Source organism: Daktulosphaira vitifoliae, unplaced genomic scaffold (genome assembly GCF_025091365.1).
Source record: "Daktulosphaira vitifoliae isolate Bord-2020 unplaced genomic scaffold, ASM2509136v1 Scaffold_1, whole genome shotgun sequence".
In the NCBI taxonomy this organism is placed as follows: Eukaryota; Metazoa; Arthropoda; class Insecta; order Hemiptera; family Phylloxeridae; genus Daktulosphaira; species Daktulosphaira vitifoliae.
In genome coordinates this window covers 52725311-52749087 of record NW_026099572.1, presented here as the reverse complement: position 1 = coordinate 52749087, position 23777 = coordinate 52725311, and the positions used below count along the sequence as shown (strand labels likewise).

General features: G+C 24.6%; 4 protein-coding genes across 6 annotated transcripts in view; 2 read left to right on the top strand and 2 right to left on the bottom strand.

The window, feature by feature from the left end:
* The window catches only part of LOC126896230 (serine/arginine repetitive matrix protein 2), a 52163-nt gene extending 49907 nt beyond the window's left edge, over positions 1-2256 (bottom strand). Inside the window, exon 1 of the mRNA XM_050668841.1 lies at positions 2051-2256. The gene's annotated coding sequence lies outside the window, so the exon portion shown is untranslated. The remainder of the gene's footprint in view (positions 1-2050) is intronic.
* A 5107-nt stretch (positions 2257-7363) lies between these two features.
* Positions 7364-11275, bottom strand: LOC126893585 (vitamin K epoxide reductase complex subunit 1-like protein 1). The gene is made up of 3 exons (XM_050663929.1): positions 11070-11275; positions 8081-8190; positions 7364-8004 (listed from the first exon to the last, which is right to left on the bottom strand). Exons 1-3 carry the CDS (start codon positions 11237-11239, stop codon positions 7787-7789), a joined length of 498 nt encoding a protein of 165 aa, XP_050519886.1. The 5' UTR covers positions 11240-11275; the 3' UTR covers positions 7364-7786.
* A 381-nt stretch (positions 11276-11656) lies between these two features.
* On the top strand, positions 11657-16944 carry LOC126894478 (putative ammonium transporter 1). Of its 2 annotated transcripts, none has more exons than XM_050665532.1 (10): positions 11657-11972; positions 13337-13399; positions 13985-14212; positions 14935-15137; positions 15263-15496; positions 15555-15666; positions 15746-15849; positions 16436-16562; positions 16634-16702; positions 16780-16944. In XM_050665532.1, exons 1-10 carry the CDS (start codon positions 11858-11860, stop codon positions 16836-16838), a joined length of 1314 nt encoding a protein of 437 aa, XP_050521489.1. In that variant the 5' UTR covers positions 11657-11857; the 3' UTR covers positions 16839-16944. The 2 variants fall into 2 exon arrangements, with proteins under 2 accessions (XP_050521489.1, XP_050521488.1); XM_050665531.1 differs by having other exon boundaries at positions 13310-13399.
* A 3810-nt stretch (positions 16945-20754) lies between these two features.
* LOC126896138 (lymphokine-activated killer T-cell-originated protein kinase homolog) lies at positions 20755-23137 on the top strand. Of its 2 annotated transcripts, none has more exons than XM_050668636.1 (5): positions 20755-20970; positions 21045-21214; positions 21304-21493; positions 22526-22822; positions 22887-23137. In XM_050668636.1, the coding sequence occupies exons 1-5, from the start codon at positions 20883-20885 to the stop codon at positions 23024-23026; spliced, it is 885 nt and encodes a 294-aa protein (XP_050524593.1). In that variant the 5' UTR covers positions 20755-20882; the 3' UTR covers positions 23027-23137. The 2 variants fall into 2 exon arrangements, with proteins under 2 accessions (XP_050524593.1, XP_050524592.1); XM_050668635.1 differs by having other exon boundaries at positions 20764-20970; positions 21024-21214.
* The last annotated feature ends 640 nt before the right edge of the window (positions 23138-23777 follow it).

The following is a 23777-nucleotide window of genomic DNA, read 5'->3' as shown; positions in this document are numbered from 1 at the left end:
AATGTGTATGCAACTCAAATCGACCGGATAAGCGATTAGTCATTGCAAACAAATTCGACGTCTTTTCAGAAAACAACTCTCCAGCTCGTGTACATACGAAAAAATATTGTAAGTGTGCACAATTATACGATTTAGATTAAGCGTAGGAAAAGTTACATTATACATAACAAAATAAACCAGAAACGATCCATTCACATTGAGTCGATAGCACTAACAGATTTCTACACATCTAAATTAAGTGTCTTAATAGAAAGCGAGCGATATTACATTGTTATTAAATTATGTGCTTATTTATTTATTATTATTTTGTGCGAATAGTCTCGTGTGCAAACATTAATTTTAGGCAACCTACACGCAAAAATTCATACATCCAATCGATGCCTGTAAGTGTTTATTTCAAGTCCCACGCGAACGTCTAAAAGGTTGCTGCTGTTGCTGTTTTTTTTTTTTTTTGCTATTCTGGTTGACACATTAAACGCCCAAATAACTAGACTTTAATATTTCATAGGCATTGAAAAGTATTCTGTGTGACCTGATGCCATTTATCTTTTAGTCCACAAGAAATACTCTAATAAATCTTTCTCGCAAAAAGACACAACGCGTCTGAATAAATTTAACAACTACTTTATTAAACGACATATTAGCATAATACTCTACTCATAATGTACCGAATACTTGGCGAGTAATATTCAATAAAAAAAAAAAGAAAAATCACGATGCCTATCAAAAACGTATTTAAATATTTTCAAAAAAAAAACAAGATCTTAAAGACAACAAATCATAAAAAAAGTTACCGTACATCAGGATGGTTGTGTCCTACTTGTACAAGTTAAGTATATTGAAAATTAACATATACTGATATCGTAACACAGATAACAAAGAAAGCACGAAGAAAACAAAAAGGCGAGACAGTATTGTGAACGGGTTTATCAACGATAATCTGCCAATCTGTATGGTCTGTATAGTTTGTACGGAATGCGACTTACCTAAATTGATTTCTCTTCAACCGGTTCGGTTTTTTGAGTGATTAAAACGCTTGCTAGTAAATAAATGTACCTAAATAACTTAATTATAAATGTAAAGAAAATAGCTCCTTACTTAGACACTTACATAGATGCTGATCGAATTTCTAGTAAAAACATTTTTCAACGCTTTAATATTTTAATCACTTTTTTTTCAACCAAATAACTCTGAAGTAAACAGACAGATAAGTCTTCAATAGACATATACATGCATAATTCGAATTTCATTCAAGTCTTAAATAATTCATTATGTTAAAAACCGTCTTCAAAGCTCATAATTATGTGAGCACGATATTGTAATGATACCATACATAGAATAATTCAATAATTTTTATCTCTATAACACGTGCTTCCATTGATCAAACGTCAATTGATATTTGCAAAAATTATTTTTAAAAATATAATGAACACTATCAAACATTTTAATTAATAATAACATTCGATGAACAAGTACATTAATACTATCGTATATCGTACAATTTTTTTTTTAATTTTAAATCTTATTTATAAATTGTATAATCATTTTTAACATATTCAACACAATTTACAATATTTAATAACGTTAAAATCTCGTTTAAGCCTATTTCTCAATGTTTTATATAATACGACTTTATTAACCCAACAACTATATAGCTAATGTTATCTATATAACCCAACCGATATTCTTACACAATAATTTTCAAAATGCCCCGAGCAATTTTAATGAAAAATGGCGTTTATAATAACATAATTAGAATGGGAAGTTGTGTCGCACGACACGGAGTTACAATTGAACCAAAATTACATTATCTTAAACACAAAAATACAAACACAATATTTTTAATTTTCTGTTTAAAATTAATATATAACTTTAATACTATTAGGCTTTGAAATATTTTTTTAAAGTTAAAGGTTTTTTTTTAATATTTATGATTATAATTAGATAAAAACGAAAAATCATGTTTTTAATAAGTTTACACTTTTGAATTCTTTTCAGGGTCAAATTAGATAGTTTTATTTGTTCAAAATTATACACTATTAAAGCTCACCTTAATAGATTATGTGGAGTGAAATTGATATTCACTAATATTTAAAACGGACCACTTATAGTAAGCGGCATTTACTGCGAAATCGTTGGATAATTTAATTAAAAAACAATAATAATAATTCACTCACGAAAATAAAAACAAACCGCGAACTCGGCTCAACACTGACCGCGTGCTTCGGTTTTTAGAGGGAACGCGTGACTGGCAGCAAGTACAGTTGAAGCCCTCGACATCAGCACTTGTTGAGGTAGCGACGAGGCGGAGACATCTAGTGGCCAGTCGATTGTAGGCAAACCGGTCGCAACCTACGCCGACTGTCTTGACGTATGACATAAATGTATAGTTTGAAGGGTAAAAAGATAAGCACATAAAAAAAACGTCTTATAAATGAAAATTTGTATCTTAAAATCCAAGTCCATACCTAAGTAACCCTGAACTTCTTACTTCTTCTACACTAGCTTAATTATTCAAATAAAGTCGCAAAAATCATATATAAACTTTTATGATTATGATTAATGAAGTAATACAGATTATGGTTACTTTTTCTTAAACTATTACAGTAAATAGTTCAGCTTCATTCTAACATAGAAAATATAGATAACCAAATATGTCAAAATACAAGTTTTGATTAATCTAAATTATATTAAAAATTATTTAAAGAAAATTAATATTTTGCGCTTACTTTAAATTTCTAGTTTTTCTTCATAAGTTCAATCCAATTTTTTAAAATATCGTATACTATTAAATTCAAATCAAAATTATACTTATTAGTAAGTACCTTACAAATAACACTTATTTAAACGATTAACTGCACAAGTATCCGCTGGTTAAAACCTAGGAGAGTAAAAAAATATTTTAAAAAATATGTAACTAAAAGAAAACGAAAAAATACTATTAATCTCATATTTATTTTCGATTAATTAAGTGATTCAAAATGAAATAATCACTTCAAGTATTAGTTCCATTGATACATTAATCAGTATACAGTTAGACAATATATATTAAAATGAAATATTGTGTGATCAAACTCCAAAAAAATTGAATATAAAATTATTAAAACTTATTTGAGTGTGAAGAAGTTTTACTACATGCTAGATATTAGATGATAATCAATGAGTGAGTATTTAACTAAACTTTGTGCTAAAATTAATAACGTAAATTTTAGTACAGCAATATTTTTTTTTTAAATATAACTATAAAAAAATAATTTTTAAAACAGATTAATTGTACTTAGTGAGTAGTATTTATTTAATTAAACACTAATAATTTGTAAACTGAATAGTCATAGATAAGTTTGTTTATTCTATATTAATAAAGAATTATTTTATATCATAACTAATAGAATAGTATAACTATTATTATAGAATATAAAGAATAACTAAATTTAAATATATTTAAAAATAAATTATAAAAAAAATATCATAAATATACACTAGTTTATTTGAAACATAATTTTTAGTTTTAGTGATATCTAAATCAATATGAAATATATATTTAGATATAATCAGTACGTCCCTTAAAAATTATTTTGAATCATATGATAATCCTTACTTTTTGGCAATCATCTTGATTTTTAAAAATTTAGACTTTGCTTTATATTGAATTAGAAGTGATATTTTTACAATTATTTAAAGTACATTTAAAAAATACTCCACTCATTTTAGTTATTATTACACATGTTATGTGTAATTACAATTTATTAACTAAATTACAAAACTATAGTATCATCATTATGGTTGACCGTGTGGTATTAAGACTTACGATAATGATATGATAAGAATATTCATAATACCAGATAAATTATTTTTAATCATTTAAACCATAGTTAAACAATGTTTTTAAAATATACTAACACAAGGTTTATAAATACTAAACATAGTACCCATAGACGAATTTTCTATCGTGCAAATCGTGTATATGGTCGTTTATCATAATAAATCTTGTGCAGTTAATACAACTATGTGATATAAAATTCTCGGAATAAAAGATATTGAATAGGACTCTTAAACATTTTACTTTATCTTCTGATTGCGCCATGACTAGACACTAAAATAAGGTAGGTATTTACCATCCAACCAAAAAAATTTTATTTTGTTTTTCTGATATAAATGTAACTATTAATTCGCGTTATATATGAAATAATATTCAAACAACAGAAAAAGTTTTTAAAAAATAATGTCAAATTTTACAAATTTTATATATTACTTCACAAAAATATTGTATTAGGCTAAAGTTAGGCAACCAAACAAACTTTATATGAAAATAAAAATAATTAATTATTGTTTTTAATACAAATTATAACACCAAAAACTACGGGAAAATATTTTTCAAACTATAATTTTTAAATACTTTATGTCTTTAAGTACTTTAAGTTAAAAAATAATAATAATCAAATTTAAAAACTCTTGCATTAAATCTCTAATTTCTAGAATAAAATCTGATTGTTAAAGTTTATGTATAGCAAACATGTGTATCAGGCCACAATTTTTAATGCCAAATATTATTCTGTTTAAATATTGTGTCATTGTTAATGTTTTATTAAAAAATTTATATCGTGTTATATTTTTTTGCAATCATGAGTGGGTTATTGTTTATAACGTGACAGAGCACTAAATGATTTACGAATATGTTGATCTGTTAAATTCAATTTCATTTGCTTACAAATATTTATGACCCTGGGCGTACTGCGCGCATATAAATAAATAATATATAGATATATAAAATGAACAATGATTTAGAAAAACACTAAGTAAAAATAAGTATTTTGCATCGTTATTAAGTAAATTATAAATTCATGAGTTCTTAGTTTTTTTTTAAGTAAATGAGCAATAACAAATGGAAACTCAATCAGAACAATGATAACATTGAATAAAAAAAAATATGAAGTAGGTCATCATGATACTATTTCTTTTATAAAATGTTTGTCATTCGCCGAAAAATTTCACCACCCACATTATGGTATTGATTATTTTGACTCTCAATTTTCATACGTTTTACCTCCTCGCTTCATTTCTCACTCCAGTGACATCCGAATACGTCAGCAAACGCATAAACAATGATAATAATAACAAACCAGCGGTGCATAATGCAAGGTCATTAAAATCAACCACTTGTAGCCTAGATGATCAGCTGGCCACTATGTTGTCCTAGGTCGTGTATTACAAGTATAATATATCCAAACCAAGTACCAGGGTCCCGTGTGACGATCGACGTTCGGCAATGAACGGAATCCACCGTATTCAGGTCGTCGTAACTCACCCTAGCGACCATTAAGTACAGCGTATTACCAACTCATATGACTTTTGTATTTTATTGTCGCTGGTACCCTGATGTATACGGCCCGTCAGCCGGAGGTTATCCGAACACTGACCCATTTGTGGAAGGGAATAGAGAATTTATCAAAAGCTTTGAATTTTAACTAACTTAGTATATATTTTACAGAAGTATAAGAATTAATATTAATACTTTAGAATACTATATTATAATGTACTATTTCCGTCAGTAGTTATTTGTATTTTTTCAAGTAATACATTTCATGAACTTATCAACAAATAATAAAGCAATTTTGTTTCAATGTTGACCTTCAAAGTATTTTTTTTTAAATTAATTCATAATAAATAATAATCTTTATATCCAAATTAATATTAGTAGAACATTGTAATTTAATTGCTTTTTGACATCGTTTTCGCATATAAATCTACGTACTTAATAATTTGTAATAATTGTAACATTATTAATTGGAAATGTATTTCAGCCGTGGTATTTTTAACATTTTAATTTTTTTTAATTATTTAATCTAAACTACTTTTTAATCTTCAATAAAGGATTCTGCATATTTTTTTTAGCTTTTTTGGAGAAATTCTTGTTTTGTATGAATTATTGAAGTTAAATATAATCAGTATATTTTATTTTTTTAAATAATATGAATAAAATCATATAGTAATTTGTAAATAATAAAAGTTATCGTTAAACCTAAATAAACAATTATAGCACTTAATAATATAGGATATTTTTGTGATTTAAAACTTTTATACGACTATTTATGTCGTAATTATTTTAATTATATAAATAATATTTAACAGTAACATTATAATTAAAGTAAATTAGATATGAAGTTTAAATAAAAAAGGGCATCCTGCAAACAGCAGGGCCGTTTATGGGAAGTGTGGGATATCTTTTGATTGCATACGGGTGTGTGAACCTCTCAAATGCGGAACCCCTTTGCGCGTCGAAGGATTGACGGAAAAGTCGAGACACTGCAACCGGGCGACCTAGCCTGGGCTTCGGGAGTGTCCTCCACCGCGACACCGGAACATGTGACAACACGCATGAGCAGATCGGCCTAATCTTCACTCAGGGATCGATGTTCAGCATGCCATCACTGGACACACCACTCCCAATCAGCGTAATGTATACATGCGTATATATACACTGCAGATCGAACAATTTGATTACATGTGAGAGTGTAATCTTTTTATACACTTTTTGAGGTTTATACGAAGGTAAATATTGAAAAAATATATATATAATTATCAATTAAATATTCTTCATGCGTATTATATGATAAAATTTTTACAATAATAGACTAAAATTCTGATAATTAAAATTTTTCTACGAATCGCAAACGACTAGGCGGCAGGAAACCGTTTAGCTTAGTGTAAATATTTCCAAACAGATAGCGTTTATAGTCATATGAAAACAAAACTTGCAGTGCGACAATAATATCTACGTTCTGTAAATATATTGTTATAAGTGTATGCGGTCCATACATCGACTTTTATGTTAACGTTATTCAATACATTTTATTATTCTCCATCAATATATACAAGCTACCTAGATAAAATTTGTCTTGAAATTAATAAAAAATGCTAAAACAATGTAAAATTCAATGTTACTCAATAAAACTTTGAAGTCATTTATCTCGAAATACCTTTATCAGAATTCTTATACTCATAGTGTAATATGAACACCAATTCCTTATAAATTATCATTTGGTGAAGTAAAAAAGTTATAAATAATAGAAAAATTAATATATCACATAGTACTATAATTCATTAAGTTGTTAAATTATTAATAACACATTTTTTTCCTTAAAAAATTTAGCGTCTACGAAATATTAGAATACATCGTTAGTACACATAAATATTTTAATTATTTTTTAATTTATATGATAAATCCTAGGTAATTAAAAATAAATAATGTTTGCTTTAAAATCGAGTAAATACATCAATATTTATTTTATTTTTAGTAATTGAACTATTAAAAATGTATCTAAATTAATTCAGAAACCTTAATGCAACAATTTTTACTATTACTTTAATATTACTTGAGCTTTTTTGAAAAATTATACATTTATGACAATGATTAGAATTATGTAATTTAAACATAAATTTCAAAGTAAGTTTTAATTAATTTTTTCAATGATAGTAGCATTTGTATTATAAACAATGAACAAATTCTAGATTTTAGTATGGTGTATATAAGGCGCAAATAATATTTAAAATTTCAATGGTATAAGCTCACATCATATTTGACATTGCTGGTATAAATTTTATTTTAGCACTCCCATTATTAAGCCCAAAATTCCTGAACCCACTCATCTGTGAGTTATTTGTCTGGCGCCCACATTCATCTACAATGTTCGTGTAAATAAGCAATATATTATGTTAAAAATCACAAAGTTAAAAAAAACATAGTATAATATTTGGAAATTGCATAAGTAATAAAATTATGTACATCTTATTCAATTTTTGATTTAATAGTATTTTCTATGAGAGTTTTTCGTTTAATCGAAACAATCAAAAAGCTTAAAATGTTCACCAAATATGTAGTCACGCATACCAAGCACAATTCTTTTATGATAATTATCAAAATATAAGCCAAATAAAAGTTCATGATGTTGGAAAGTATGGCCAAATAATATTGCATGTTAACATAGGATTGATTATTTGAAAAACCTAAGTGAAAAAAATTAATAATAAATGAAAAATTAGTTTAATCTTAATTTATATTATTAATATAGTTGGAACATACCTAGTAAAAAAAATATGATATAGTAAAACATTCCAACAAGTCCATTTGGTACATTGATTATTGAGTCATTTCCTAATAAATAACCAAAAACTCCAAATCCTTTAGCAAATCTATACACACAAATTTTTTGTTAATAAATTATTTTTGAAATACAATTTGAATTAGTTTAGCTATTGTTAAATAATATATAAATTTGAAAATTACAAGATACAGAATAAATCAGTGTACAATCAAAACATAATTTAAAATGTTCAAATAAGACAAATAGTATATATATTTAAAATATTTAGTAGAACTGTTCATTTGAGTGAATAATTATTATTGGGATATTAATTATAACTGCAAAACAAGCAAGAAACTCGATTATAAAAATTGACTTTTTCAATTTCAAGGTGAAAATTCAAAGCGTGTTATTGCTATTTTATAACTTTACAGGAAAGCTAATATGAAAAATGAAATTACATAAAATGTAGTACAAAATATTTTTAAATTAATTTTTTGATGGAAATAGTTCGCATGTTTTTTTATATGATAATTGAGTTTTGTACTATTTAAGTGTCATTATCTTTTCAAGGCGGTAATGTAATTTTCTTATTATAAATACGATAGAAATTAAAAGTTAAATTAGAACGTTGAATATTAATTCAGCGCAAAACGAATCTAGAACTTTCACAACATACATGTACATATTGTTATCGGTCTAAAGGCGTTTTTTATATAAACATATTAATCAATTTTTTTTTTTTTGGTATAATAAGTATTATCCAAACAAAAAAAATCTGCAACACTTCGTATAAAAAACGAGTAAGTAAATAAAAAAATGATTTTTAAAACATCTCTAAAAGTTATATTATCATTTTATAGCAAGTTTTTAAACAATAGATTTCATTTTTGTAACAATTTACTAATTATGCATTGATTTAGGTTAGTGTCTTATAACACTTAAGAGGTAATAAAAACAATTCAATTACAATTGATTATTTTTTAATTAATGTATTTTTGTTAAATTTTTATACATTACTTTATCAATTTTCTTAGAGTTGGACCAAGTCTTTACTATGTAAGCAAATGGACTTAAATATTACTCACTATTTCATAGTTAATAATATGTACTCAATAAAAAAAACAAATTGTTAGTACATTTTTAAAATTTGAACAATATAAGCCTAAAATTGTTAAATACCACTAATTATTTAAAAATATAATAACATTTTTACTTTTTGGTAACAAACATAGGTTTAATTATCAAATTAAAGAATTATATATTTTTGTATTTTTGTAAGTACGAGTACACACATTTTTATTTTAACATTTAAAACTACTTTCAACTCAAAACAAAATAAAATTTTATTCAGCAATGTGAGATAATATCAAAAAAAAAAATTGTAGTGGTAATTTTTGACCATTCATATAGGCCCAAAAGTTCTCTGTTTACTGTGCTTTATTTTTTTTAATTTTATTTTTTATTCATGCTCATAAATTTATTTTGTAAACTTAAAAAACATATTTTTTAGTAAAGTTAAGTATGTAACAATTACCATAATTATGTTAATATTTAATTTAAAATTGTCGATTCCAGAGTTTATGACCACTACTATGAGTGTAAGAGTGACATAATTATACATAAAGCAATAAACTTGTACGATTTTGAGTTATGAAATAAGAATTATGCAATATTTGTGTGCAAATAAAATAATATAAATCTTATAATATATACATCGTGTGAGCAATTTCACAAGTTAAATCCGTTAAACACCTAGTTTTTATTTATTTTATTACATTTAAACAATGGTGAATTTCACACTGAAAATTTTGTAAAGGGTATCAATTGATATATTTTAACAATGTTTCTAAAAGTTTTAAAAATGTAAAATGCTTGAGCACTCTCAGTGAGAATCACTACTCGATGAGTAATTTTTAATTAAATAAAAAAATGAACTCTTATAGCTAATAAATATTTGTACGCATAGTTTATTTATGTGCTACATGTCTAGTTTGTGTACAATCTATCAATTCTTTTTAGATCCACACGCTTACAACTTGAATAATTTAGTACTAGTTTTGGATTTTTAAATTAATTTTTTTTAGCCTTCAAAAAAATCTTTACTATTAGGAAATTTATTTAACGTTTTATATTTTAAGAATTTTTGCATAAGTTAAATAATGATTTGAGAAAATAAAAATATAATTCAGATCTAATTTATTTATATTTAGCAATTATTTTATTGTTATTACTAAAATTTTAGAAAAATATCGTAGTTGTAGGAATTATTTTGTAATATTCATGGTGATAAAAATTTTAAAATAGAATTAGTATATATAAACTTAACAAAGACGTTTAGAAATAAATATAAAAATATATTTTTTTTTGTATTATTCGTAAAATAATTATGTACTCGTTAAATTCAACGACTTCTTGTTTAAATTATTTAGCTAAGAAAATATTACTTATTATGAACAATAATCAATCTGAAGTTCTATTACACGCGTGTTAAATTACAAATTATACTATTATGTGGTTTAAAATACATTGGGATAATTATAATTAAATTATTTGTAAGACATTCTTAAATATCAATAATTAAGCATAAAATAGGTATTCCCCTTATAAAATATTAACCAGAACATTATCAATCTATGTAATTAGTATTTTTGTACACATACACTAATAATTGAAAAAAAATTATTAGATTTATTTTTAAAATCGTACGATTATCTTGTAGTAGCATTGTTACATTTTTCTATATATTTAAGAAACTTTTTTTTTATATTTGTTATAGCTATAAAATTTAGTGATTCTCTAAATTGTAAAATGTGATTTTAAAATGAATAAATAATCAAATTATGAAGCACATTAGAATTAAATTAACTGTACTTTTATAGAATCGTTTCCTCCGAAACTCAAATAAATCACTTATTTTGCTTTATAAATACAATGAAGTTGTAATTAAAATGTATTTTAAAAAATAAAAAAAAGACTTAAACTTACCGAGAAGTAAAAGCTGGTGAACAATTAATGTGTTTCATTACATTACAGTAAGGCTTAAATTTTGGGTACTTTTCTAAAGAAATTTCCACGTATAAAGCATAAGTAGAGATACAAAATCCAATCAGTGAACATATTTTAGTAAGTCTGTTAAACCTGTCAAGTTTGACCATGACGCCTTGCTTTCTTTAGAGATACTGATTCATGGTGCCGTTTAATCATATATGAAATTAGTTTTATGCAAATTATATTTTGTACGCTATAAATGAGCAAAAGAAAACTAGAATGTCATCCTGCAGAATAATATATATATATATATATATATATATATATATATATAATACCATACAAAAAAATCCTATAGTTTTCAAATAAAAAAATTCATGTTTAATTTTATATTAAATAAGAAAATTGTATTCAGTTTAAATTTCAAAAACGTTATTAAGATTTTGGAAACTTTTGGTTTTTTCTGTAGTTAATCAACATTACAATTCTACAAACATAATATTTTTATGAATCACGTGGTTCTACGAAGAGTATTATTTTATGACCGATGCCCTCTCCAGTCTGTGCAAATATAAGTTTATACTATCAGTCGTTCAGTATTAGCAAATCAGTTAAGTCAGTCGGTCAGCACGCCAATTACTTAACAAAGCAAACATGTGTAGATTCCATATAAATTTTTCGTAATTAATTTTTTTTTAATAATTACAATTGTTTTTTAAACATTTTAAATAGTTTATACGTTAATTATTACCATAATCCTAATTAATCAAAATAAAACTTACAAAATGAATTACAATACCTCAAATGCACACAACAATACGATTACTCAAATCGAATTTGACGAATTAAAAAAAAATATTGATGATTCGTTTTTAATATTCAATGGAATAATAGTATCCAGTAAGTTAATTGTTACGATTAAATTGTTCTTTTTATACTGTTGTGAAACAAATCGGATAAAAAGTCCTGGAATTATGCATAGGGGTCAGATTATTTATGGGCCTCAAGAAGAAGTTATTTTACATATTAGGTGGAATACAAATCTACGTTATTTTTCTTTGTATGACTCTATTACTTGTGGGCCTAAGGAAGTCCATGTCTCCCTTAATCCAGGCCTGTGGGTATAAAGAAATTAAACGAGATTAATATTATTTTTATTACGAATAAAAATATATTTACCAATTAATCTCACAATGAAATTTTGTGTAAAATGATTTTAAGCCGTAACTTACATTTAATATTGTATAATAATCATTTGCTTTAACGAAAAATAGATAAAAAAGCAAGTTTAATTATAATACCGACCTTTCAAAACTTTTAATCTAAATAACTGTAATTCTCTTTTGTATGATTAATAATAATAAATATTTTTATTATATTTTAACTATAACCAAATAAATATAATTAACTTTAACTAGTTTATTTTATTTAGTAGGTCATTTATAATTTAACCTATTTATACATTAAAATTATAAAGGCCAATAAATATTTGTATTGTATTCTAATAACTAAAAGAAATATATACTGAGTTTCATTATAATACAATAAAATTTGTTCAAATCGATAACTCAAAAATTGGAGATGTTCATATCTAACAGTTTTGGTCCGCATTACATAATAAAAGTGACAAATAATAGACAGTCTCAATGAATTAAAGTACAATTTAATAGGAAAATAATAGTTACGTTAAGTTTAGTAAAGTTAGTAATTAGCTAATTACTCAAATAACTGTTTAGATTCGCGTGTATGTTGTAAAATTTTTATGTTGTTAAAATTAACTTAAAAAGAAGTTTAAAATGTCTTTGTGGGAGTCTACAATAGAAAAAAACATAAATATTAATTTTCGTTAACAAAAATAGTCTTTATTTCAACTTATCAGTCATATGTTAAACATAACTATTTTTATAATGATTACTATGTCCTAGAGATAAACGTGACATGTTAATCATTTTTGCATGCTTAACTTGACTTAACTATTTTGTAAGAGAAACAAAGAAAAAAATAATGAAACTACTGATAAATACTTTTTTTTTCGTAAAAATTGATAAAAAATTATATTTCATAACAAAGAGACTAATTAAAATGTTGGGATATTTATGATATTATCTCAAATAAAATTTTAACAAAACATTTTTACTTTCGTAAATAAATTTGTAAAAAACTATTTGATTAAGAAACTTTTTCAATAAAATAAAACCTAATGTTTAAAAAAAATTTAAATATATATTTTTTTTTAGTAATTCAAGTTGGTCTTGCTTGTTTAGAAGCTGGTTGTATACATCCAAAGAACGTGACCAACATTCTACTGAAAAATATTTTAGATTTGTGTAAGTATAACCTCATTAAAAATCCACACAGGTTTTTTTATTATTATAATTATAATGCGTTTAAAAAAATTGTAAAATAATGCATTGACCATGTGACCATGACATGGTCGCAATAGTATTGTATAAAATTGATAATATTTTCTAGAGTAAAACAAATATTCTGATCTTTATTAATTAATTTGTAATTTAAATAAGTCAAAAAAAGATATCAAAGAAAAATACAAAGGAAGTTATAATATTTATCTATGTATTTACTATATTTAAATAAATTTAATCATAATATATTATGCTTAACTTCAAAGTTCTCTAGTGAAAGTTATTGTTTGAACTAAAGAGGAAAGGAGGCTTCACATAACCTAGCACAACGATTCAACCTATGCACTGAAGTACAACACATCGACTAATCTAAGAAGGCCGTCTAGATTTGAAGTATAAAACGCCACAATTCTGATCTAAATAGAAGGTTATTTAGATAAAATTAAAGAGAAACTAGTTAATAATCGTTACCTTATGAATTGGAATAAGACAATTGATTCCCAAGATTATTTTTTTAGTTTTTTAATTTATCGTAATTTTTATTTTTAGTTTTTTGTTCTATTTCATACTGGTTTGTTGGGTATGGACTGGCTTATGGTAACGGAAATCCATATTATGGTATTGATTACTATGCCGGTGTCGGAATGCCCGACGACAAAATGGCATTCTGGTTTTTCCAATTCATATTTGCAGCAACCGCAGCAACACTCATATCTGGCGCTGTTGCTGAGCGATGTAACTTTATTGCATACATATTCTACAGTACGATAATATCAGGTAAAATTCTTTGAGAAAAAAATGTATTTATCAAGAAAATTTATTTTTAAAATAATGTGTGAATTGCGAATAAAATGTTTTCTAATATATCTACTTTTGGTAAAAGTCATATTAAAAATCAACAAATAAGTAATTCTTGTAACAGATAAACTTTGATAACAATGTTATTTAATTGAGGTTTTCTCAATCTCTTGCATTATTTATAAGCTATAGACTTGCTTGGAATTGCATGATTACTAATAAAAATCGAATAATCGGTTTTATTTGCTCGATAAAATTTGAGAACTAATTGATTACTAATACAAAAAGTTGATTTTATTTGTAAAAACAATAAAAAATTGTTTAATTATATGTTTTATCATTTTTTAATTTTCATAGTTAAGTTTATAAAATTTTAGTAAAATTTTTTTTTTATTTTGACATTATTTTTAAAATTAATACAATAAAGTAAAAAAGTAGGATTAAAAATATTGTCAAAACGGAAAAAGTTGTGATATGAATAGAAGTATACTATTTTATTTTATTGAATTACAATTTTTTGGCAACATTTCATAATTTATTACGTGTTCAAAGTATACACTTACTTAAAAATTTCATAGGTGTACGAATACTAACTGATTGCATATTAAATCAGTATAACCATTTCGATTTATAATAAGATAGTATTTGAAACAATGTCTACAACTAAAATCAATACTCATTCTAAGTGAAATTTTGTTTAGGTGTAACTTATCCCATTGTCGCTCACTGGGTGTGGGCACCAAACGGATGGCTTCTAAACTTAGGTTATTCTGATTTTTCTGGTGCAGGAGCTGTCCATTTATTAGCTGGTACATGTTCCTTTATAGCAGCTTTATTTTTAGGACCTAGGACAGGACGGTTTGATAGTTCAAACCCAAGAGATTTTAATGGTCATTCTATGCCGGTAAAGATATAATTTAATTTAACACCCATTTTAAATTCTCAAATAATTCTCAACAAATTAATAAAGATTTTTACTATTAATAATAATATAAGAGAATCCAACATTTGTGTTACCTATTTTTTTAGTTAGTAGCAACGGGTACCCTTTTAATTATTACGGGATTCTTAGCTTTTAACGGTGGATCTCTTGGACACATTACCTCACCCGGAGACGGAGCCATAGTCGCCAAAAGCATATCCAATACTATTACAGGAGGCAGTGGAGCCGCTGTATGTATTTTAATGTTATCCAAAGCGGGTTTCCTCGGCAAGTCTAGATGGCCGTTTTTGATCTCTATCAATGGAATTTTAATTGGCATGGTTAAGTAAAATAAGTATTTATTTTAAAATATTTTTAACAGTGTAATACATTTTAAAGGTATCAGTGTGTGGAGCAGTAAATGATTATTCATACATTTCATCATTTACTATAGGAGTAATCGGTTGTTTAGTCTACGTGGTATTACAATATCTAGTGCCATTATTAAAAGGTAATTATTTTATAGTTTAATATGCTTAGAAAATAGAAATTATATTTCATAATAATTATAAAAGAAAAAAATGTTCCAGTTGACGACCCACTTGAGGCAACAGCGGTTCATTTTGGAGGTGGCTTATGGGGAGTAATTGCTGTTCCTTTTTTTACTAAAGGTGGCATTTCTAATAACAGCAGCGTAAGTCAGTAGTTGTAAGCCAATATTCTCATTTAAGTCTTATAATACAAAATTTAAATATTTATAATTTTTAATTGAATGTATTATATTCAAAGAAATATTATCATTATTACATCTCAATAATGGATATTGTTATATATGTTTTTCATTATGCAAATTTACAAAAAAATAGTGTAACTTCATTAAGATAATGAAGATTAAAATTCATTAAAAAATAACAAATAAATAATAAAATTATCTGTCTGATACAATTTACAACTTTTGCGAATTAAAAACTATGAAAAGATAAATTTCTTGTAATTTTTAAATAATAATAATAATTAAATCATTTTTAAAGTCCATTAGAAAAAATTAATTTGACCTAGAAAAATACGTTTTAGTCTTTAAAACTATCTTAACTGTGCGACTTTAATTTTTTTTTTTCAATTTTTAGTGATATTAAAAAAAAAAAAATAGAGACAAATAATACTAAAAATAATTATTAATCTTGTATTTATAATATGTAAGCACATGCTACTTTTCAATATAGTATATTAGATATAAAAAACTCACCTTAAATATTTGACTTGTCCGTATTTTGTTTCAGTTATTAAAATCAAATTTAATTGGCGCTGGTGCTATAGTTTTATGGTCGGTAATAAATAGTGTTATCTTATTTGGATTCCTTAAGGTTTTTGATTTACTTCGGGTATCAGAAGAAAAAGAGCATATCGGTAATATATATATTTATTAGCATTAAGGACGAAATAATTATAACAAAGTTTATTTATATCATCGACTATAGGTTTGGATATAAGTTTGCATAAAGAACAAGCTTATCCTGTATCAATAACTAATATCAACATAGAAAATGGTAAGTGAACATTGTAATTCCAGTTAGTTTTATTATTGATATTTTTATAAATTAATACTAATTATTTTATATTTTAGACAACACCAATACATTCTCGAAAAATGGTCATGATAACTTAGCCCTAAATTTTCCTTAATTAATGGACTACTCAATAAAACATTTTAATAATTTTTATATTTGCTTCTATAATAATTGCATGACTATTCACTAATTCGTGTTATTAAAAGACCTTGAAGTTAAAACGAGCGATGTTTTTCTTCAATTTGTATAATATTTTATATTATGTGAAAAAAATCTAAAAATTCGTATTATAAAAAATATTTAAAATGAAACATAATTAGATTAATTATCAAAATATTCTAAAGTTATATTTATGTACTTATAATATTTTAGACTGTTGGTAAAACTTAAAAAAAAAATAATAATATAAATAATGTTTTCAGTTTAGACTGTTTTAGAATTATAATAATTATAACTCCAAAACCAAAAACAATTATTGTTTTATTATGACCAACTCAATTCGTTACAGAGTAAAAATAATTTACACATTTTTTTTTTTGGTTATTTTTAATTTCACATAATAAATGTAAACAATATTAGCTATGTAATACTTTTTAACTTCATTCTATATGTCTTGTAAGGATATCAACTTTGTTTTTTCCAAATAGAAACACACATTTTGAATTTAATAAAATGTTTGAGATTTTATTTTATTTTTATAGTAAATGAGATTAAATTTTTAGTATTCATTTTATTATATAGTTAATTTATTTGTTAGATATAAAACTTTAAATTTTCAAATTTTTTAATTAATAAACATTTATAATATAAAAAAGATTACAAATAAAGGTAGCTAATTGGTTTTTTATAACTCGATTTATAAATCGCTATTCACAGATTTATAACGTCAATTGTCGATTTTGAAAATCGACAAATATGTTTTCTGTATTGCCAGTTGGTGTATTTATAAATGTTAACTCTCAACAATGTGTTACATTTTAAGAATATCTGTTGATAAGGTCATAATTACCATATATTTGTTACCATTTGAAAATACAAAAGTTAAAATCCTTACAAGACTTAAGGGATAAACTTAAAAAGTAATACATAACTAATAATTCAAATAAAATTTGTAACTTAAGGTAACCAAAAAATAAAGTTTAAATTATTTTATCCTATGAGTAATTGAGTGGGTTATGATAAAAAAATCACTATATTGAGCTTAAGATGGAAGTTAATACAGCATAATGAAAACTTAATTTGCTAATAATGTTTTTTGTATATGTAGCGTGCCAATCATAAATTTTTTATAACTGATAACTTACTTAATATCAATTTAAATTAAAATAATGCGTTTTAGATCTATTCTTTAGATTGTGATTCTTCGCCGTTAAAACAAAACATTTGATTAAAATTATTAAGATATGAAGTTGAGTTTGAATTGTATCAAGGTCCCAAAGCTTCCATGAACTAATGGATTCAAAGTTATATGATAGATAGAAGTTATACGTGAACATACTACATATAATATTAGTTGAACGCGGTTAGAAAGTTGGTTTGTCGTGGAATTAAGTAATTGAATTTTAGTATTAGGAATCTATAAGCTATCAAAGATACGTTCAAAACATTCAATTTTTCAATAAACGAATGAACGAATATCGAAAGTACTCTTTCGCATGGGCTCCTGGTACAATTTGTTGTCTATCTGTCGACTAGTGATGGGCACTATCAAATTGTTTTGAATGTCGGAAATTAAATTTTTTTAAGAAATAATATTTTAATTATTATTTACAACGATTGACTACTTTTTGACTAACGAACCACCGGTTAAAATGTTAGATATCAGTCGAATATGATATTTACTGTTTCTTTTAGTTGTTTTAACCTGCATAATATGCTAAATGGTATATCATTCATGATAACAGTTCAATAGTTCGGTGTCGATTGTTTAAAATTAAATACTATAGTAAAATATTTGTTTCTGTTGATAGTTTTTGAAAACAATTGAATCAGTTAGTTTTAGACTATTGAATAGTAGTTCGATAGTATTTACTCGGTTGTTCCCATAAGTACTATCGACATTTTTGCTTCATGTAGAATTCAGTACCCAACTATTGGATAACAGTAAAGTATTTAAAGGGGCGACAGAAGCATGTGCCCATTTTGAATAATTCATACTGTTATTTTTTCAAGCTATATATGATATATTAATAATTAATATAAATTGAAAAGTATTTTAACTTTTTGTTATCGATATAAACGTGTATTTATCAAATGTTGATTGATATAGTTGTCTTGTGGAAAATTCAGCGCTTCATAAAGATGTCCAAGAAACGTTATCATTTAGTACTAACAAATGTGTTAATAATGAAAAGTTGAATTTAGTCTTTAAGAACTGTTAAGCGATTAGAGAAATTTTTTTATGCCTGTTTATGAATTTTAAAAATGGATTCAAAAAGAACTAAACAAAAAATGACTAATTTCAAATTTTATAGTTAATAATGTTTTGTGCATTGTTTTTATTTCTGCTTGTTTATGACTATTTTATTGTTTTTTAAATTTTATTTTGTTGAAAAAAGTACTTTTCAATGTGTGTTTAAAGTATATACAAGGTGACTATTTTAAAACTAGACACTCGATAATAATTGAATAGTTATTTATTAAAAAGTACTTATGACCACTTTTCTTAATTTTCAGGAAAGACAAAAATATATTTTTCCTATAATTGATTTATATCAGTGATTATTGTGATGGTAGGTGGAGGGGACGGAGTCCTCCTTATTTGGAGTATAATGTAATATAAGAAATTTATTCAAATGGTCAAAATTGTTAAAAAAAAATAATTGTAGAAGTGTTTAAATTATGAAATGATAGTATAAGAAATCTTTGAAGCTAAAAATTACTAAAAACAATTTTTTTAACATAATTATTATTTTAACAAGTTGATGGACAGTTACTGCTATAGCAGTTACACTTTTTTTTTCATTGTTTTTGTATCATACTTATAAAGAAAAAAGCTCTGATGCATTTTTTATTCCAAACAATTATTAATGAGATATTAAATTGAATCTGTATTTACAGCCAAGAGCGTGACTGCTATAGCAGTCATGTCCGTCAACGTGTTAATGGAAACGATTGACTAGTGTTAAAGAATCATATGCATACACTGAAAAAACTCCTTGGTAAAATTAACAATTTTTTTATTAAAAAACGTCCAATAATATTTTGGTAAATAAATAGGATTTCTTTTATTTAATTAACAAAATATTTGTTAATTTGAATTCATATAACAAAAAGTTTGTAGAGTGTATTTGTTATTTTCTGTATGCATTTTTCGTTTTTACCGAAGATTTTTTCAGTGTATTTTTAGTATACGTATGTTTAAAAAGTAAGGAAACAGGTCAATTGTTACAAACAATAAGAACAATAGAAATCCTTTTTCTTACTTACTGAATATTCTATAATGTGCTTGTAAAAGTTTCACAAAAAATACCACAGATGTTACCAAGAAAACCAAGGTAATTTTGAAGAGACTAAGCCTTTCCAAGCCTCCTCTAATTTTCGTCTATGAAGTTCATATATATATTTTAGATAGTTCACTTTATTGAGTAAATTCATAAATGAAATAATAAAATCAACTGTAATTTTTATCAAATATACAAAAAAAAATATAAATAACTTAAACAGAACATCTCCATAAAAAAAACATTTTAGGTAGATTTTGAAGAGCTACTCAGGAGATTTACGTTTAATAATTTTTTATTGGAGTGGTCTGAAATACTAAACTTATTTTTGTTGACTTTTGTTTGCATATTTATTTTATTCACTGTGGCTAAACTCCTGAAGTTTAGGCACAATAAAAAAAATCTTAATTATACGATGATATTCCATACAAAATTTGTAAAATTCATTGTTCTTTAAAATTAAAAATAGTACAGGTACTATATTAAAGCGTACTCAACTGAATGCACTGAATAATATTATGTACATGGGTTATATTTTAATGATTAAAATATAAAAAAGTATTATTTATTCTTCCATGAATTTTAACGGATAATTCAAGTTATCTATGATAAAATAACAATATTAATTTAAAGTACTGGTTTTTGGTAATGTTCATCATATTAAATGCGACTGTTATTTTAACTTGATATTAATTGATTAATGTTATAAAATTAAAATGAATAGCAATTCTACTCCTAAAATACTACGTTCTACAGCAAAAATACCAGAAACTCCAGTTTTAGAACGTATAGGTTATGGAACAGGTTTGTATAATTAAATTTTTTTATAGCTAGAAAATTAAATATATTTTAATTAGGCGTTGGAGTATTCAATTTAGAAAGAGATGAAAAGTCTCCTTGGGCAGCTAAAATTATTAGTCGACAAGCTGGTAGAGATCGTAAGCAATATAGTAATCGTTTACAATTAGAAGCTAAAGTTCTATCTTCTCTCAAGCATCCAAATATTATTGGTTATAGAGCATTTGTTAAAAGACCTGATGGTCGTGAAGTAGGTGAACTATAAAAAAAAAAAATTAAAATAATATAATAAAATTATAATTATTATTGTATTATTTAGTATTCTAATAATATTTTCAGGTATTATTAATGGAACAATGTGAACAAAGCTTGGGAGATTTAATAGAAATGAGGAATGATGAAAACATTGGACCATTCCCTGTAGAATGTATAATGAAAGTAGCTATTGACATTGCTAGAGCATTAAACTATTTGCATACTTCTTTAGTATTGCATGGAGATATTAAATCAGGCAATGTTTTAGTAAAAAGTAAATCATTATATTAAAAAATTTATAATTCATTACATTGTCTGTGTTTTAATGATTATATTTTAATTCTCAAAATAAAAAATATTATAATCTTTTACTTTTTTCAATTTGCTTGATAATTGAAGTGCTTGAGGATATATCCATGTTTGCAGTTGAGTTCTGACGTTTTTTCAATTTTTTATAAACATACTATTTAAGACATTATTTACATTAGTAAAGTTTGGGAAATATTAAATTTTGTTTTAAACTCTACCTATAAAAATGTATGATATTAAGTTTGTTTAAAAATAATTTATAAATAAATGGTTAGTTTTGTATGATGAACTTTATGACTATATAATACCATGGTTGTTCTATGTCTGGAAAATCTTAAAAAGTCAAAGATTTTAAAGTGATCAAGATAATCATGGGAAAGTCAGGGAATTTAATAATTTTAAATATGTGAGGAACATCAATTTTTTTACCTCGCCATGTAGGGTTTCACTCCCCAATAAATAATCTCATAATTCTTTGGACTATATCAATATTTTCTTAGAAATTTTTTAAGTAATTATAATAATTACTTATATAATAACAATGTTTTGTAAAAAATCTTTAAAAAAAAAATTAAAATAATATATTTTATAACCAAATACATGCAATTAATGGAAAAAAAAAAATTGGAATTATGTTTATATAGGTTCATTAGATAATGTATTGTACCTTAGTGCATATGTCCGTTATGTTGTGCTGAGCTATATAAGGCTTCTCTGTTTTTTTTGGCACAAGCTACATTTTTTAGAGAAGACATTAATTATGATATATATATATATTAAATATTTTTAAAAATTTTTACACTATTTTAAATTTATTTAGTATTATTATTACTTTAACTATTTAAAGTCATATAAATAAGAAAACATTTTTAATGAAAATATGATTTCTGTGATAAGTAATTTACAAGAAACCAGAATATAATATGTAAAATTGAGATATACATTTTTTTTGTTAGTAAATAAATTTTTTTCAGATAAATGTAATATTTATTTATAGATAATTTTGAGATTGTCAAGCTTTGTGATTTTGGAGTCAGTCTACCTTTAAAATCTGATGGAACACTTCATAAAATTAAAGGTTATAAAGCATCATATGTAGGCACACCATGCTGGTCAGCACCTGAAGTTTTAAAAGGTGAAGAATGTCTTGGTGCTATAATTACTAACAAAGCAGATATATTTAGTTATGGTTTAGTTTTATGGGAAATGTTGACTTTATCTGTGCCAAATATCAATACAGATATGGATGAATCATACTACACTGGTTTTAGTGAAGATATGGATGCTAACCTAGGTAGATTAATTTTAATATTATCTCATAACTTCAAATTAAATACTTTTACATATATTTTTTTCAGGACAAAGACCACCTTTACCAGAAAACATTACTTCAAACCCAGCATATAGACGTATAATAGAATTGTTTGAAATGTGTACTGTACAAGACTACACTAAAAGGCCCTCAGCTAAACAAATTCTTAAAATAATTGATGTTTAAATGAAGATATTTTTCTATGTAATTATTATGTATGTATGTATGATATATATGACCAAACATTTATTGACTGCAACATTTTTATTTAGTATATTTGTCTATTTTGCTTTAAAATTTATACATTTTGAATTAGAGATATTCTTATGTTAAAATAATAAGTGCGTATTAAATATAATATTAACACTAAATAATTTTTAATAACAAGAACATAATTATTGTTTTTAGTATTTTATCAATGTTTAAAATATTATTAAATTTAAATATTTTATTTAGTATTAATTGCACTATAATATATTTTATAATTGTAAAAAAATATATTTAAATGTTTCTATTTTATTTTTCCTAATAATAATAAATATTATTAAAATATAATTTTAATTATTGTAAGTATCTGCAAAGACATTAATTTATATGATGAAAATTATATGGATAAATTAAATTTTGAATAAAACATCAATCATTAAGAAGAAAAATAAAAGAAAGTTGTGGTTTTTCATGAAATATTTTAGTATTAAGAAATTAGTATTTTTCTTTCAAATTTTTTACAAGGTATGATTTTATACTAAGCTTTATATTACCATAATTTAACTTTTAAGATATAAACATACATTTTATCATAGCATTCTTCCTCATGAGCAAATTATATTCTTATATACTGTGTTTTGACATATATATATAAGATTTAGTGCAATACCAGAGATTTACAATTTCTTCAATCTTCTGACGAGCTAAAAAATTTATATCACTACAGTAT

What these genes read in the sequence shown, in the direction of transcription:
- LOC126894478 (XM_050665531.1), top strand. Translation starts at nt 11,858, where the DNA reads ATGAATTACAATACCTCAAATGCACACAACAATACGATTACTCAAATC. An exon ending in CAATGGAATAATAGTATCCA is followed by an intron (nt 11,973 to 13,309) that starts GTAAGTTAATTG and finishes ATTTTTTTTTAG; the next exon opens with TAATTCAAGTTGGTCTTGCT. An exon ending in ATGGAATTTTAATTGGCATG is followed by an intron (nt 15,497 to 15,554) that starts GTTAAGTAAAAT and finishes TACATTTTAAAG; the next exon opens with GTATCAGTGTGTGGAGCAGT.
- LOC126893585 (XM_050663929.1), bottom strand. Translation starts at nt 11,239, where the DNA reads ATGGTCAAACTTGACAGGTTTAACAGACTTACTAAAATATGTTCACTG. An exon ending in TCACCAGCTTTTACTTCTCG is followed by an intron (nt 8,191 to 11,069) that starts GTAAGTTTAAGT and finishes TTGTGTGTATAG; the next exon opens with ATTTGCTAAAGGATTTGGAG. An exon ending in TATCATATTTTTTTTACTAG is followed by an intron (nt 8,005 to 8,080) that starts GTATGTTCCAAC and finishes TTTTTCACTTAG; the next exon opens with GTTTTTCAAATAATCAATCC.
- LOC126896138 (XM_050668635.1), top strand. Translation starts at nt 20,883, where the DNA reads ATGAATAGCAATTCTACTCCTAAAATACTACGTTCTACAGCAAAAATA. An exon ending in AAAGACCTGATGGTCGTGAA is followed by an intron (nt 21,215 to 21,303) that starts GTAGGTGAACTA and finishes TAATATTTTCAG; the next exon opens with GTATTATTAATGGAACAATG. An exon ending in AGGCAATGTTTTAGTAAAAA is followed by an intron (nt 21,494 to 22,525) that starts GTAAATCATTAT and finishes ATTTATTTATAG; the next exon opens with ATAATTTTGAGATTGTCAAG.